At 38.3% G+C, this 16,894-nt stretch overlaps 1 protein-coding gene across 1 annotated transcript in view; it reads left to right on the top strand.

The window, feature by feature from the left end:
• The window catches only part of CLSTN2 (calsyntenin 2), a 1,274,185-nt gene that overhangs the window by 990,625 nt on the left and 266,666 nt on the right, over positions 1–16,894 (top strand). The window contains exons 7-8 of the mRNA XM_082249414.1: positions 9,125–9,373; positions 10,567–10,688. Of these exons, the coding sequence (XP_082105540.1) occupies positions 9,125–9,373; positions 10,567–10,688 (371 nt within the window). The remainder of the gene's footprint in view (positions 1–9,124; positions 9,374–10,566; positions 10,689–16,894) is intronic.

Below are 16,894 nucleotides of genomic sequence, written 5' to 3'. Positions count from 1 at the left end.
TACTCCTTCCATTTCAATATTATCACTTGCACAGTGCTCCTTGGGATATTTAAAGCTTGGGAAATCTTTTGTATCCAAATCTGGCTTTAAACTTCTCCACAACAGTATCTCGGACCTGCCTGGGGTGTTCCTTGTTCTTTATGATGCTCTCTGCACTTTAAACGGACCTCTGAGACTATCACAGTACAGGTGCATTTATAGGGAGACTTGATTACACACAGGTGGATTCCATTTATCATCATTAGTCATTTAGGTCAACATTGGATCATTCAGAGATCCTCACTGAACTTCTGGAGAGAGTTTGCTGCACTGAAAGTAAAGGGGCTGAATAATTTTGCACGCCCATTTTTTCAGTTTTTTATTTGTTAACAAAGTTTGAAATATCCAATAAATTTCATTCCACTTCATGATTGTGTCCCACTTGTTGTTGATTCTTCAAAAAAAATTAAATTTTTTTATCTTTATGTTTGAAGCCTGAAATGTGGCAAAAGTTCGAAAAGTTCAAGGGGGCCGAATACTTTCGCAATGCACTGTATTTAGAAAGAGCTGCTATACTACTACATTTCAAATCTCAGCACACAATACTTGATATATTAAAGTATAACTAAAGGCAAAACTTTTTTTGTTTTAGACAAATTGGAGATGGATTAGAACACTGATTAAGTTATTATTGCTGTCTGTGCCACCGTTTGGGAGATTCATGCCCTCTATTAGTCATGTTTACTGTTATTATTGAAAGTAAAAGACCCAAATTTTTGGTTGTCCCCACAAAAGTAATAGAGGGGAAATCTTCCAATCGGTACACTAGTTTTGGTGACCTGGGGGTCCACAATGGATTTTCTTATTTTGAAGGGATTTCCTCTCACTTCCTGTTTGGCTATGGGATCGGAAGCTACAATGCTCCATAATTGGTGAGGTTGAATAAAGACAACAGTCCATCCAGTTCATCCAGATGCATGTCCAAGAGTCTTTTAAAACAATCCATACTGTCTGTCAACACCGCCTATTGTGGAAGAGAGTTCCACATCCTAATAGCCCTGACAGGGAAAACCCCCCTATGCAGCTTAAGGTTAAACCGCTTTTCTTCCAGTCTCATCGTGTGGCCCCATGTCTTCTTACACTCCCTGGAACTGAAAAGTTTCATACTTAGGCTGGGATCCCAGTTGAGATGTTGGTATATTGCGATCATATCTCCTCTCAAGTGTCTCTTTTCCAGGGAGAATACATTTAGCGCTTGTAGTCATTTCTCATATTTGAGGTCCTCCAGTCCCCATAACAATTTTTTGCCCTTCTCTCTACTCTCTCCTGCCCCAGCACATCATTTCTGAGGATTGGTGACCAGAACTGGATGGAATACTCAATATGTGGCCTGACCAGAGTTTTATAAAGTGGCAGGATTATAGTTTTATCTCTGGAGTAAATTCCCTTTTTAATGCATGCTAATATTTTGCTGGTTTTTCTTTCTGCAGCTTGACACTGCATGCTATAGCTCAAATTGTCTTCTACTATGACCCCCTAGATTCTTCTTAATCCTGGAGTCCCTTAGAGGTTCTCACCCTAGTGAGTAACTTGAATTTATATTTTTACCCCCCCCCCCAATACATAACCTTACATTTACCAATGTTAAACTTAATTTGCCATCTAGTAGCCCACTCCATTAATTTTTTCAGGTTCATTGTAAAGTTTCTATATCCTGCTGTGATGTTATTGCCCTACTTATTTTTGTGTCATCAGCAAACACTGAGATCAAGCTATTTATCCCATCCTCTATATAATTTATAAATAAATTAAACAGAATTGGTCACAGGACAGAGCCTTAGGGTACCCCAATATTCACTCTAGACCATTCTGAGTAAACTTTATTTATCACTACCCTTTGGACACACCCCTTCAGCGAGTTTTCTATCCAAGAACAAATCCTCTGGTCTCTACCCACAGACCTCAGTTTGTAGATTAAGTGATTGTGGGGGACTGTATCAAATGCTTTTGCAAAATCCAGATACACCACATCCACGGGCCTACCCCTGTCCAGATGGCAGCTCACTTCCTTGTAGAATGTTATTAGGTTAGTTGGGCAAGAGTGACCTTTCGTAAACCCATGCTGATTACTGCTAATGATACTGTTTTCATCAGCAAATTCTTGAATATGATCCCCTATCATCCGCTCAAATAGTTTAAAAACTACCGATGTTAGACTGATAAGCCTACAGTTTCCAGAAATATACCTCTGCCCTTTTTTGAATGTTGGTACCATGTGAGCTTTTCGCCAACCAGCTGGTACCAATCCTTTCAGTGTGCTGTCCATAAAGATAAGGAATAGTGGTCTGGCTATAACCTAACTGAGTTCTTTAAGGACCCTCAGGTGTAAGCCATCTTGTCCTGGTGATTTATTTATGTTCAGCTTCTCTAATCCCTTCTGGACTCCAGCCTCTGTTAGCCACAAGGGTAGATCCAGTGACGTGTTACTAACAATACAGTCGTGGTCAGTATACCCCTCCTTTTCCTGTGTGAACACGGAAGAGAAGATAGCATTTAGTACATCTGCCTTCTCCTTGTCGTCTGTCCCTATCTTCCCTTCCTCGTTTCTTTTTACTGGTAATATATTTTAAAAAATTCTTGGGATTTCTTTTAATTTTCTCTGCTATGTGTCTCTCATAGTCTTTTTTAGCCACCCTGATTGCATTCTTACACTTCTTATTGCATTCCTTGAAGTGTTGGAATGCTGACAATGACCCCCCTGCTTTTTACTTTTTAAAGCATTTTTTTGGTCCTTAAAATTACATTTTATATTTTGGTCCAGCCACCCAGGTTTAAACTTTGTTCTTCTATATTTATTACCCATTGGAATGCACTCGGTGATACTTTTATTTAATATGTTCCTAAAGCATTCTAATTTTTCCTCCATGTTAAATGTTTAAAAGATTTGGTCCACTTAATACCCTGTAGCATTGAGCACAGTTTCCAAAAGTTGGCTTATTTGAAATTCAGTGTTGTTGTTCTACCTTTGTGCCTCCCTTTCCTATGTTTTATGCTGAATGTAATAATCCTGTGGTTGCTAGTGAAGGTAAATCTCCACAATGGGACACAGATGACATAAAAATAACCCTCCCTTTCTCTATCCAAAATGAAAAAAAAAAAAAATTGGTTAAGGGTTTATATGTTCTGTTCTTTATTCCCCTGACATAAAATCATTATTCCAAAACAATATATAGGACACTAAAATAGCTACTATTCATAGTAAAAATAAAGACTATATAGTTGAATTTATTGGTACTAATACTCATCCTTTCCTAAGTCATTGTTATTTACAGTAAAATTGCCATGTGCCTTACAGTCAAGAGAGATAGGGACAGTAAAATCCCAAGAGAAACACAGCCAGGAGGAGATGACAGCAAAGTTTAGCACATACCAGCTTTTAATTGATAGGAATGTTGCCCTTCAATGTGTTCAAGTGAATAGAGCAATGCAGTCTGTTTATGATGAGTAAGTGTATGTTGGCAATTTGTTTGAGACACAGATGTTTTAATATCTTAAAGGTCATGTTGACTTTGTATTTTACTGAGGTTATAGCGTTATATTTTTTTTACCTACTTTGGAGAATTACTTTAATTCTGTTTATCTATGCTCTAAACAACAGCCACGTTCAACCCTTTTTTGTTACATATTTCACCGTACAAGGCCACCCTGTAATTGATATGCGTATATAATAGAGTACATAGTTATATTTATGACAGGTTCATGTACAGCTGCACAATATAAACTATTCATGTAGAACACCTCAGAAGCTGCAGCATTTCTTCACAATTTATACCTGTGTTTGCTATATCTCCTGTAGATGTCAGGTCTGAGCTATGGCTAAATCCAAATTGAACTCTGGTTTAAGACATTTTACTTATGGAGCTGGTACAATGTAGGGTGCATAGGGTGCACCTTTGCGCTTGGCCAATGGTAAAATGATTTGTGAGGAAAAGTACACTAAAAAAAGAAAGTGGAAATAATGTATCTTCTACTAAGGTTTTCAAACATCCAGTATTTTAATAGGTCAAATTAAATAAAACCTGACCTTCTTGTTTGAAAAAGTAAAAATACAAAATATAAGATATGAATTTAAGAGAGCATTCTAATTTTTTCCTCCTGGAAAGCTACAGTTATGATTAGACTTAACTCCAGCTAGGAAAAGTAATAGCTACAAAATGACAAGCTGCATAGAGGCATCATGATTCAAACTCCAACAAGATAAGGGTTTTTGGAAAAAGTTTTATCATTTTTCTATTACCAATTGGAACTACACTATAGATGCTATTCCAGAAAGTTTTAAATGTATACAATACTCATATGCAGTATACCAGAATATATTGTCAAAATGAGCTAACTAAGCATGACAGCTGTCACAGATAATTAGAACTCTGCAATCATCTGGAGCAATGAAATTTGTGAGTCTATAAGATGAAGCAAAATCATTTCAAACATTAAATGTTTGGCTACAACTGCTGGTTTACTCAGGGGGCCTTGGGGTGGTGCTACAATGAGGAAAAATAATTGAGCTAATCAAAGTTCAAATAAAAATTAATATTTATAACAACAGACTTATTTAATAAAAAGAATGCATTAACATTTTAAAAACTCTGACTGCTAGAGAACAGAAATTAATAAGAAAGCACGGTAGCTTTCTATTTTATTTGCCCAGTGATATAATAATAGATTTCCCTCGGGTCTGGATGTTTCCCAAATCAGAGGAATCATGGGTTGCTTTCCTAGACTCGTGACACCAGTGATTCTTTTTATTATTCCTGCTTCAACCCAAGCATAGCTATGGAAAAGTATGGATATAAGCGTTAAGCTCATCTTAGCTTGACTCTCATGATGCCCAAGACATAATAGTAGAATTGGCTTGATCAGGTGTATAAGTATGTATACGTATAGGTGGCTATTGTGCTGATAGTTCCCAGCTGATTTGACAGGGTAGAAAACCTTTACCAGAGACTATTTTTCCATTACTGATAGGCCAGCTCCAATCCCCACTACCTGCTCTTTTACTACCTTCTACATGTAAATTGTTTTAAAGCTCAGCCATGTATTTATAGCACTTTATTGACTAAGTGGCTTGAGGGTGTTTGATTTAAACCTGCATAACCAATCACTCCCTATTTCTATGGACTGCCTTTGGAGGATCATATACATGAGAGGAAAATGATTGAATCACGAGATGCTCTAATATAAAAGGGCAGCTTCAAACCATTATCGCTATTAAACTAGGTTGGAGAAAATATTAACCGCTTTGTCCCTTTATACCCCTTTTGGACCTATCACGTGCCTGGTGGAGATCGAGCTGTAGAGGGGGCATCTCTTGCACCTCCTGTCCAACACCTCTAGTAGAGATGATAGGTAGTGTGGGACACTGAGTGGCATGAGGGCCAATATAGCAGGTGGCACCAGCTGAGGCTTGATGGCCGTGCATCACCAGGCGGGCGACTTCGACTCTGTGATGCTGGATCAGAAGGCAGGAGCGTAGCCGGAACACAAGCCAAGGGGTCATCAACAGCCGGGCAATGCGGGTACAGAAACGTGAGACAAGAGCAAGGTCGGGATACAATCTGGAGTTGGTACACAGTCGGGCAGCGAGGTACAAGAGCTTGAGACAGGAGCAGGGTCAAAGTACAGGCCGAGGTCACATGTAGGCAGGCGGGAATCCAGAGGAGAGTCGAGGTCAAGCTGGGTAAAGCACAGGTAGGCAGGAAGCAGATTAGAGCACAGGGAAACAGAAACAAGCTGAAAGACCACTCAGCATGTCATTGCTCAGCTTAAATAGGCCATTTGGTGCCAGTGCGCGCACACCTGCATGCACATTCGCACATGCGCATATGTACATTTCTTCTTGTGCACAAGCTAATATGCCCACGCATGGGTGCCAGTGCCTGTTTGGTTCCAAATGAGCTTCTCTTACAGGACCAGATTAATGTTTCTATTATGTGCCTGTTTATACTGCAATAACTATGTAATTTCTTAAGATAATAAAGCAAACCATGCATTACTTTCGAGGACCAAACTAGGATTTTATGTGGCAATATTGTCTTGAAAAAGATATTTTATTATTTATGTAATCTATAGACAGAAACATATAAAATATTTTATTTGACTAATGTTAGTTTAAAAAATAGTTTTACTGTAAATAATTAATTCTTGTACTTTTTTATTCTATAATCTGTCTTGCTGAAAATTACACTAAAACAACATTTCTGGTACAAATCATGACATTTGCAAATGAAAACAATTAAAAAAGAACAAGCAAATGAAATGAAGAAAAAATAATAATAATGGTAAGAAAAATAGAAATAAAAAAATGCAGAAAAATAATAAATAAATAGCTAAGGGGAGAAGGAAAAGAAGGAGCTATATATAATAAGTGGTCAAATAAGAAATACATTTTAATTAAAAAAAAAAAAACTTGTAGGGTTTATTTACCTGCTGTTGTATGTAGATCTGACCTAAATATGAAAGAAATAGTAGATACAATGTAGCAATACACTGTTACAATGTTTCACCAATGGCACTTGCAGATTATCTGCAAGTGTCACTCTAAACAGGAATGGCTGTATCTCGACTCCTTCTATTTAATTCAATTGCCAGTTGTCATTTTTGAGGAGCAGTGGCTGGAGGAGAGTGACTAAACATAGAAGATACATCTTTTTGAAGATTTTTTCATAGAGTATCTCTTATGCTTAAGGCCTCAGATTTGTTTAAAAATAACCTGACTTACCATTCCCTGTGGTAAGTTAGCATTGGGATGCTTTGAGCCTATTGTCTGTCTCTTTCTTGCATTATCAAAATGGGAGCAGTTGTTTGACCAAAGCCATAAGTAATTGTAAAGGAAACATGTTTTACAAAAAAAATAGCAAAAATCTCTATATTTACCTGTTCTGTGCAATGTAATTGCACAGAGTACCCCCGAGCCACCTCTTCTTGGGTCCCCTGCCGGTGCTCCTGGCTCCTCCTTTCTGTCCAGTGCCCCCACGGGAAGCTGCTTCCTGTGGGGTTATTCTTGCTTGCTTGCTCCTGAGCCCCGCTGCTGCGTCCCTTGACACAGACAGCAGGACTCCGCCTCACCGCTGGCTTTAGTTGACAATGCTGGGAGCCAATGGATCCTGGTGCACCAGCAAAACCAGTGAGACACTGAAGTGAGGGGAGAGACTTTGGCTAGCACCCATTGATAGATACAGACTTTATTGATTGTAAACTGTTATGGATACAAAATGTTAGACATGGATGGATATTGACAGTGACAGATGATCTGAAAATAACAGACATTGACAGACAAACTTTTAGGTACCCCCACTCAAAATAACATCCAAAAAGTAAGGAGTTTTGTCTAATGTGGGTTGAAATTACCACAAGAACAGGATGGGTTTAATGCACAATCTTACATTCTGAAAGGTGTTGGACTTTGTTCACACTGTATGAAGAGCACATATAGATGACAAATTGTACCAGTCGTACAGATTGAAGTGTCAGAGCTACTTGTTAAAGGAGGTATATTGCACAGAGGCAATATATGGTATACAGTTATTTTGGAAAAAGTTTATCAATGGCTTGATTATTATTTCCTGACACCCGTTGCTGAGTTTCTATTCTTGCCACAAGCATATACAATATAATATAAATTACATTCTGTAAAGACAAGTGACAAAGGGCAACAACGGGGTGCTGTAGGATCAAAATACATGTATCTTGTTCAGTTTGTATTCGCTTCATTTGGTTCTCACCTTAGGAAAATACATCATTTGCTTGCAAAAAAAAAAAAAAAAAAGACAGTAAAATGGGATATAACTATTACTTTCTTCCAGCTTTAGCACATTTGTTAGCAAAATCAGAAATTACAGTCACCTGGCATGGAATTGCAGACCCCACAAGCTCCCCCTTAAACAAATAATAACAAAACCACCTGAAATAGAAAGGTAATTAAAGGAAACAACAAAAGACAACCATCTTGGAAAATATTAGACAGTGGCCCCTTATTGGAGTTTCTTTAAACTATAAAACCATAAACAAACCAATAATTATTTTGAAAGTGATTTTAAACCTATTTTTTATTAACAAAGATGTTATACATACCTGCTCTGTGCAGTGGTTTTACACAGAGCAGCTCCAATACTTCTCTTCTCTGGTCCCGCATCATTACTCCTTGCTCCTCCTCTTCTCAGTGTGCTACCAAAGGAAGCTGCTTTCTATTGTGGCTTTCCTGCAGGCTCAGTCCTGAGCTGTTTTGTCTGCATCTATAGACACAGACAGCATGGCCCGGCCTTGTCCTCTGCTTCCCCGTCACAGAATTGAATTGACAGCAGTAGGAGCCAATGTTTCCTGCTGTTGCCTTGCTTTCCAGTGAGGAGGGAGCGATTAGAGAGAGCCGCTGCTCTTGGGTACAGCACAGGATCAAGAATAGGCTCAGGTAAATATAAGGGGGAATGCGGGTGGTAGGGATGATGCACATAGAAGGTTTTTTAACTTCATATATAGAATGCAGTAAAGGAAAAAAAAAACATTATACCGTTATAATCACTTTTATAATCATAAACAAAGCAATAATCATTTTAAAATAAATATCAAACACCAAAGCTCAGTCACTAAGACTCGAGCTGAATATTGCAATCCATGAAAGTCTTTAACCACACTCTCCACCCACAATGGTGGGTGCCAATACCCCAAATAAAGGATAGCCACAACAGAGGGATGGGAGAGTGGGTCAGCTTGTCTTGACTTAAGGTCGAACTGCTGTCAAACACCTGAGGGAGAAGATATTAAGGTCAGTGTAATGTCTATAGCCAAGCAAAACAGTGAAAAGCAACTAACTGATCTGCCTAGGAACAGTTGATTGCTGAAATCCTGCCTGAATACAGCAAAGGGGGTACCAGAAACAGACAGACTGAGATCCATGAAACTGGCCAGTATAAAGAACCTATTATTGATTAAAACACACCTTAAATCATTTTAACAAGGGGTGCTAGGGGCTCACAATCTCATGGGGCCATTGTGTAATATTTGTGACTCTGAAAATCCCTTGATGCTATTGGTATTTTGGTTATTATGCATTGTCTAAACTGGTTTAATGAGTTCTCCATTTCATATTTAGGAGCCTCATCTGGTGTTATTGACCTTCTCCCAACACCCAGTGCCACCACCAACTGGACAGCTGGGCTACCTATGGACAACAGTGGATTGATCTTCAAGTTTGATGGCAAGCAAGGAGTGAAGATTCCAGATGCCATTGTTCCCAAGAATCTAACTGATCAGTTTACTATCACAATGTGGATGAAGCATGGTCCTAGCCCAGGGTTAAGAGCAGAGAAGGAGACAATACTATGCAATTCAGACAAGACAGGTAAATGATGAGTAAATTCATACGGGTGGTTAAGAAACACTTTCTGCTGAAAACGAAATAGTAAATATCCACTCAATAATTACATTCTAAAATATAGGCACTGGATGGTGAGCTATGGTTAAAGGAAAACTATATTTGGCTTTTTAATCTGTTGTTTTATGTCTGTTTTGACATTTGTCTTATCTATATACACTATAAATGTTTAATAAATGACAAAAGGTTCCCTGAACACTATAGCTTAGCTAAAAAGATAGGACAACATATCTGCTTGTTTGCAGCTTACTTTGCTTATAAAAACCATAGGCTCTATGCCTGATAAGAAATAAGCCATTACATCGGTGACTCATTCCCATACTCTAACCAAATTACTTTTTTTGGTACAGCTGAAATGGATGCGATACTAATGATGGAAAAATAGGACTAAGGCTCCACCTGCTGGATATATATATATATATATATATATATATATATATATATATATATATATATATATTAGATAGTGTCGTTTTACAGTGCTACTTATTTCCACTCAACATGATTAACAAAAACAAAAAAGAAATTTTAATTCAGGAAGGTAGTTATCAGCAGGGACTGAATTAGCTTGATTGATTGGAAAATACTATAATCTAAAATATACATTTGATTTTTGATTGCTAAAACCTGTACAATTTATCTTTGAATATGTTATTATGTAGGGGGATAAGGACTAATTCTAAAACAAATTGTATTTATAGGCCACATTCACTTTACTTTTGGAGTTCAGGTCCACTTTAGGTTATTACAAGTCGACATTTGTGTTCTGAAATGCAATCGCCTGCCACACTTCCTTGTTGCTGGTTCTTACTCCCTGCCCTTTTGTTAATATGCCTTACTACATTTTTTTTACTGTTTCTATTTGTATTATTTTATATCATTAGCCTATTACAGTGATGAGTCTTTACACATTAAGTAAAAGTGGACCTGGGTAGCACCAGTACCCAAAAATCTTTGTTGGCAATTAGGTTTTAACTCAGTAAAATTGATTGATTTTGGATTATTTGTAAATGTATTACTCTGTAATATATATATATATATATATATATAGATATATATATATATCTATATATATATATATATATATATATATATATATATATATATATGTGTGTGTGTAAATGCTCTTTGTTGAGTATCTGTGTGCACTTCTCTTGTAGAAATGAATCGCCATCACTATGCATTGTACATACACAACTGCCGTCTTGTTTTCCTGTTACGCCGTGATTTTGACCAAGCTGACACATTCAGACCCGCAGAGTTTCATTGGAAATTAGATCAGGTAGGAGATTTTTCTTTCTCTACTCTGTGGAATTTGAGAATCATTTTTTTTTTTTTTTTTCACTTTTCAGGCCTAGTGCGAACAAATGAATATAACTGTGTCCCCTACAGCTTTGTACAACCTCTGTTAACAGAGAGGTCACTTTCTGAGCCTTTCCTGAAGGAACATTGACAAGTGGTCCTTTTAGAAGGTGCAGGCTAAACCACAAAGACCTTGTTTAGTGTTTGTTCTGCTGTGCTTAATGATTGTATTGCCACATGTTATTGACTGCAGTTTACTGATCAATATACTATTATTTATGGCAGCTCTCATTTATAATATGTTCTTCAACTAGAAAACACACCAAAATGTCTCTATCTCAGTTAGAACAGCAGCTTTGTATTGACTATGTTTTTTCAGTGTCTTAGGGCATTTCTCGATCTATATTTGTTATTCTGAAGGCATGCAGTATACAGTATGTTCATTATTTGTCATTGATGTATTGCAGGTAGTTCCGGTTTGTACTTCTGTGTAATCTTGTTGTTTTTACATACTAAGTTTGATAGTGCTTTTATGTTTTGTCAAATGTTCACTATGGCAGTCAAGCCAAACCCTCACATACTGATAAAACATTAAGATTAATAACTAGACCTGATATATAATTAGTAATGTATAGCGATAGAGTAAACAGAATTCTCTAGAATGCACTCTCAAAAATGTTGTTAGTGAGATACTAATGGTGAGAATACATACCCTGTTCCTTCTTTGATATGCATTTTATTAATAATAATAAATAGTATGCTTATATACACGCTGTTTTTTTGCATACATAATGTTTCTACAGACATTGGCTAAGGTGACCATCACATAACTGCATGCAAGATAATTATGTGAGGGGTGCCACAGATGGGCAAGTCCTATGATTCCTAAAGTATGATTATGGTTGGTTACATCCTAACCATTTTACTATTCAGTTAATGAGCTTACAGCTTAACTCTGCCTTTGCTGTGTGGTGACTGCTGATTGGACAGTGGTACATTTGTCTCTTTGGTGCATACATGTACACTCACCAGCCACTTTATTAGGTACACCTTGCTAGTACTGGGTTGGACCCGCTTTTGCCTTCAAAACTGCCATAATTATTTGTGACATAAATTCAACAAGGTGTTGGAAACATTCCTCTGAGATTTTGTTTCATAATGACATGATAGCATCACGCAGTTGCTGTAGATTTGTCGGCTGCACATCCATGATGCAAATCTCCCATTCCACCACATCCCAAAGGTGCTCTATTGGATTGAGATCTGGTGACTGTGGAGGACATTGGGGCACAGTGACCTCATTGTCATGTTCAAGAAATCAGTTTGAGATGATTTAAATGTTTTGTGACATGGTGCATTATCCTGCTGGAAGTAGCCATCAGAAGATGGGTACACTGTAGTCATAAAGGGATGGACATAGTCAGCAACAATACTCAGGTAGGCCGTGGCATTTAAACAATGCTCAGTTGGTACTAAGGGGCCCAAAGTGTGCCAAGAAAATATCCCCCACACCATTACCCCACCACCACCAGCCTGAACCGTTGATATAAGGAAGGATGGATCCATGCTTATATTTTGTTTATGCCAAATTCTGCCCTACCATCTGAATGTCGCATCTGAAATTGAGACTCGTCAGACTAGGGAACATTTTTCCAATTTTCTATTGTCCAATTTTGGTGAGCCTGTGCAGGTTGTAGCCTTCCTGTTCTTAGCTGACAGGAGTGGCACCTGGTGTGGTCTTTTGCTACTGCAGCCCATCTGCTTCAAGATTTGATGTGTTGTTCATTCAGAGATGGTGTTCTGCATACCTTGGTTGTAACGAGTGGTTATTTGAGTTACTGTTGCCTTTCTATCTTCTCAAACCGAGTCTTCCCATTCTCCTCTGACCTCTGACATCAACAAAGCATTTTAGTCCACACAACTGGCACTCATTGGTTATTTTCTTTTTTTTTTTTTTGGACCATTCTCTGTAGACCCTAGAGATGGTTGTGTGTAAAAATCCCAGTAGATCAGCAGTTTTTGAAATACTCAGACTAGCCCATCTGGCACCAACAACCATGCCATGTTCAAAGTCATTTTAATCCCCTTTCTCTTCCCTATTCTGATGTTCGGTTTGAACTTCAGCAAGTCATCTTCACAAAATCTTGATGCCTAAATGCATTGAGTTACTGCAATGTGATTGGCTCAAAAAATGAATTTGTGTTACCAAGCAATTATACAGGTGTATCTAATAAACTGGCTGGTGAGTGTATATTTATACAAGCACATGCATGAAAACCGACTGAACATTTTAGAAATGCATGCATTATTTTGGAGGCTATGATAGGTGGGTACAATGAAAATGTTGGCAGGGTGGTGGTTAAAGCCCTAATCCGGGAAACTGGAAATGTATCTCTTGCAGTGGTGCTATGGACCTTGCATTTGTCTTGATGACTTCAGAATCTTAGACTGCTAGAGCATGGGGGAAGAAGAAAACTTTTTTTCCCCACTTCAAGTGATATTTTTTAGGTTTCCCAGAGTTGGACTTCAGGGTGATAATTACGGGTTCAAGTGTTGGAGGTGGTTACGAGGTACGGTGATAGTTTAGACTTTAAAGTGGTTGTAAACCCTCACATTTAGCCAGTGAAGTGAATAGCCTCAGGTGATACACAGAGATGAAACAAACCCTCCTACATAGATTTTATTTCTTTAACTGGAGTCTTTTCTTCTCTACAACTCTTCAAAGTGATAAAGAACTGCAGTTAGAGCTCTGAGACACTGTATGTGAGCTGATTGGAGGAAAGGGACACCCCTATAGGCAGAGGAACAAAGGAACATGCAGAGCTGTATTCTGAATAGACAAGCTGTGTGCTTATCTCCCTCCCCAACACAAATTTTATCTCATGTTATCTCATGTGTCAGGAAAACCTCTCAGAAATGACTCATGCTAATAACAGAGGAAAGAAGCACCAGAGAACACACTTAGAGCTTTGGAGAGAGACAAGTAAACACTACATTATTATGTGTTTAGTTCAAATTTCATTAGTTCAAATTTCATGACTGGGGTTTACAATCACTTTAAAGCATGTGTGTCCAATCTTTGGCCCTCCATCTGTAGCAGGACTACTGGACCCATTAAGGCATTGCAAGGAAAGTCAAGTGCCATGAGGCATTGCAAGGCTGACAGTTGCAAGCATGACTCCCAAAGGCAGAGGCATTATGGGACTTATAGTTCCACATCAGCTGAAGGTCTGCAAGTTGGACACCCATGCTTTAGAGCTGGTTCACACTGAGGCGATCCGACTTCGGGGGGCGACCTGTGAAGTTGCGTGCACCGCTGTGCACCGCGACTTGCAGGGACTTCACATAATGGAAGTCTATGCAAGCCGCTCCCAGGTCGCCCCAAAGTAGTACAGGACCCTTTTTCTAAGTCGGAGTGACTTGTGTCGCTCCTATTAGAACGGGTCCTGTACTACTCAATGGACCGCGACCTACCGCGACTTGTCAGGCTGACAAGTCGCCCGACAAGTCACGCTAGTCTGAATGGGCTCTTAAAGAATATGTTTACTTTTCCAGAAAAAAAAAAAATAAATGCAAATATTTTTTTTAAGAGCTGGAGCCTGGAAAGCATTGCACCCATGGTCAGTGAATCAGGGGTGCAATGCTGGACTTCTGTACACAAGCCCTTCATAAGGGCAGTCTGTTGGAAATCTGCAGGGCTTATGATTGGGCAAGGAGAGTGCTCTGCAGCACACTTGCAGTTCATTCAGAATGACAAGCCATCAGCTGTTGTGGCTGACGATACTTGTAGTTCATTATTTCACAGGAGACTGTGAATGAATGATGCAGCTGTGTGGGTGGAGCCCCACATGGGCATGATCTTTTCAAAAAATGACAGCGGGTGCAGGGAGAAGATTCCCCGCCCACTGTCACACTGAGGGGGGAATCAGGGGAACTGGCGGCAGGAGTTGAAATATAAATTTGGGTGGAACATGTAACATGTTCCTAAAGGTGAACTTAGACTTTAAATGTTGGCAGTATGGGTAAAAGTTGTGCTATTGACTAAATTACATATATATGCTGCAGGCTGTCAATAGCAATAACATATCAGCTTTTGTTTCCCTTGTGTCAACCCTGTAATATACTTTAGTTACTTAGTGGAGTTCCACCCATTTTATTAAGTTTAGATGTATGTAATCCCCTTTAAAAATACTTTTACCAATGGAAACTATTTTTTTTTTTTGCAAGGAAATACCTTTTTTCTTCTTTATTCCTCCGCACTCCCGGGTCCGGCCGCCAGTAGGCGATTACGTCACTTGGTGATTCGCAAGGGCTACTGGGATGTATCCCAGCAGTCCTTGCGAATCGCCTAGTGATGAAATCTCGCATTATTACACTGGCACCAGCTGTACTCAGTACTGTAAAATAAAAATGCTGTTGGAGAGTCACCCTTACCGGTAAAATTTGTCAGCAGGACTAGAAGTGAGAGTAAACATTTCTAATGGAGCCCTTGATAACAGTAAAAACCCTGCCAGGGGTTCTAACTCTTTCCCCACTGTGCAAAACTAGAATAAAATGTCTGCTCATACAGTTGTGGCTTTATTTATAAATGTTTTCACAAAGGATTTATACAACTGTCCCCTAGGATTTTGAATCCAATTCGAAAATGTGTGAATCTAGGGTGAAAGTTGTGTGAATCTTTTGTGATAGCATTTAAAAAGATTCTTTAGTTGTTAAGGGTTCAGCAAACTAGAAAGTTAAGTATACCATGTTTTTTTATTTTTTATTTTTGTTTTGCTGCAAAACTTTAGCTTTCCGTCTAGTTTTCTTTGTGCTAGAAAAATAACAGTGTGCTGCCAATGTTGAAACTTACATGCCGTCCGTTAGCTAACAAGTGAAATGTCACCTGATGATGAGGGTGGTGACGATTTGTATTTGTATGGTTCTGTCTGTACTGTCTTGGACCTGTATGTCATCTTATAAAATCTGCTTGCTATAATCAAGGTCATGTGAAGGCTAGACCATACAACGTAATATAAAGTGCATTTGTTTCTCAGCCACAAAATGTGAACTGTTTGGACATGTAGTTTTCTGGTACTGATAAATGTGAAGCCACTATTTCCAGTACCCATTCTCTTGATGTTTCTATTCCTGAGGCAGAATAAGTATCTTAAGAAGGGCATGAGCTGAATTCATTACAGATAAGCAATGCTGGTCCCTAATGCGTTACAAGTACAGCTTTAACTAGTTCAGCGAGTGCAGGAATCCTTAACACTGTACTCTGTACCTTGCTGCAGGGTTCTTCATCATTCAAGTGGTTAAGATTATACACAGGGAATACTAAAGTACCAAATTTACCTAAGCAGCTGGCGAGATAAATGATAAATGAGTCATGTTAATCCTACCAGAGAGAATTATTCCAAGTCAATTCCACTGTATCCAGCAGGGTCTAAGTCCATTAGCTTTCTATCCCTTAAAGTCTTTTCTGACATAGTTTATTTGCTAAGCTTCTACCACTCTGATCCCATTTCTGCCCACCTCAATGGCAATCACTTCTTACAAATCAGGACGTTTGCTGCAGGGCTGAACTGAATGTCAGGCTCATCCACTTGTGCTTAATGCAATGATCCACCATGTGTGCAGTGTCCAACATACTAGCTTTAGAATAGCTGATATGTTATCGCTTACCTGTTAAGTTGTTGCTGGCAAAGTTCTGAAGACATAACAGAAAGTGATGCTTTATGCTAGATGGTCAGCTATTGCCTCATCCTACTTAATTTAGATCAAAGTGATAGCAAACACAAATCCTAAAGTATAACTAAAGGCAAACTACAATGTATTTACCTAACCACCTGTGTTAAAAAAAACTAAAACACTGTAGCAACCCAACACCTGAATACAAGATATGCAAAATTTTGTACAAAATGGATGTGTTGTCTCATTAAATAATATCAAATAAATCCAATATGATTAAAAACCCAGTGAATAAAAAACAATATAATTCTGTTCAAATACAGCAATTCATAAAGTTAGTACTTAAATTTAAAAAACATAGATAAAAGTAAGTATTATCATATACCTTACAAAGTTAATAAAGTGCACAGGTGCGTGAATGAAAATACATATAAATACATAACTAAAAGTCCAACTAAAAATTAATATTCCACAAATTTTTACAAAGTCTATTTTCACTTCAGTGCATCTCCA

The sequence above is a fragment of the Pelophylax lessonae genome, assembly GCF_965119305.1.
Source record: "Pelophylax lessonae genome assembly, chromosome: 3".
Classification (NCBI taxonomy): Eukaryota; Metazoa; Chordata; class Amphibia; order Anura; family Ranidae; genus Pelophylax; species Pelophylax lessonae.
The sequence above is the reverse complement of the archived record's forward strand: the minus strand, read 5'-3'. Positions and strand labels throughout refer to the sequence as shown.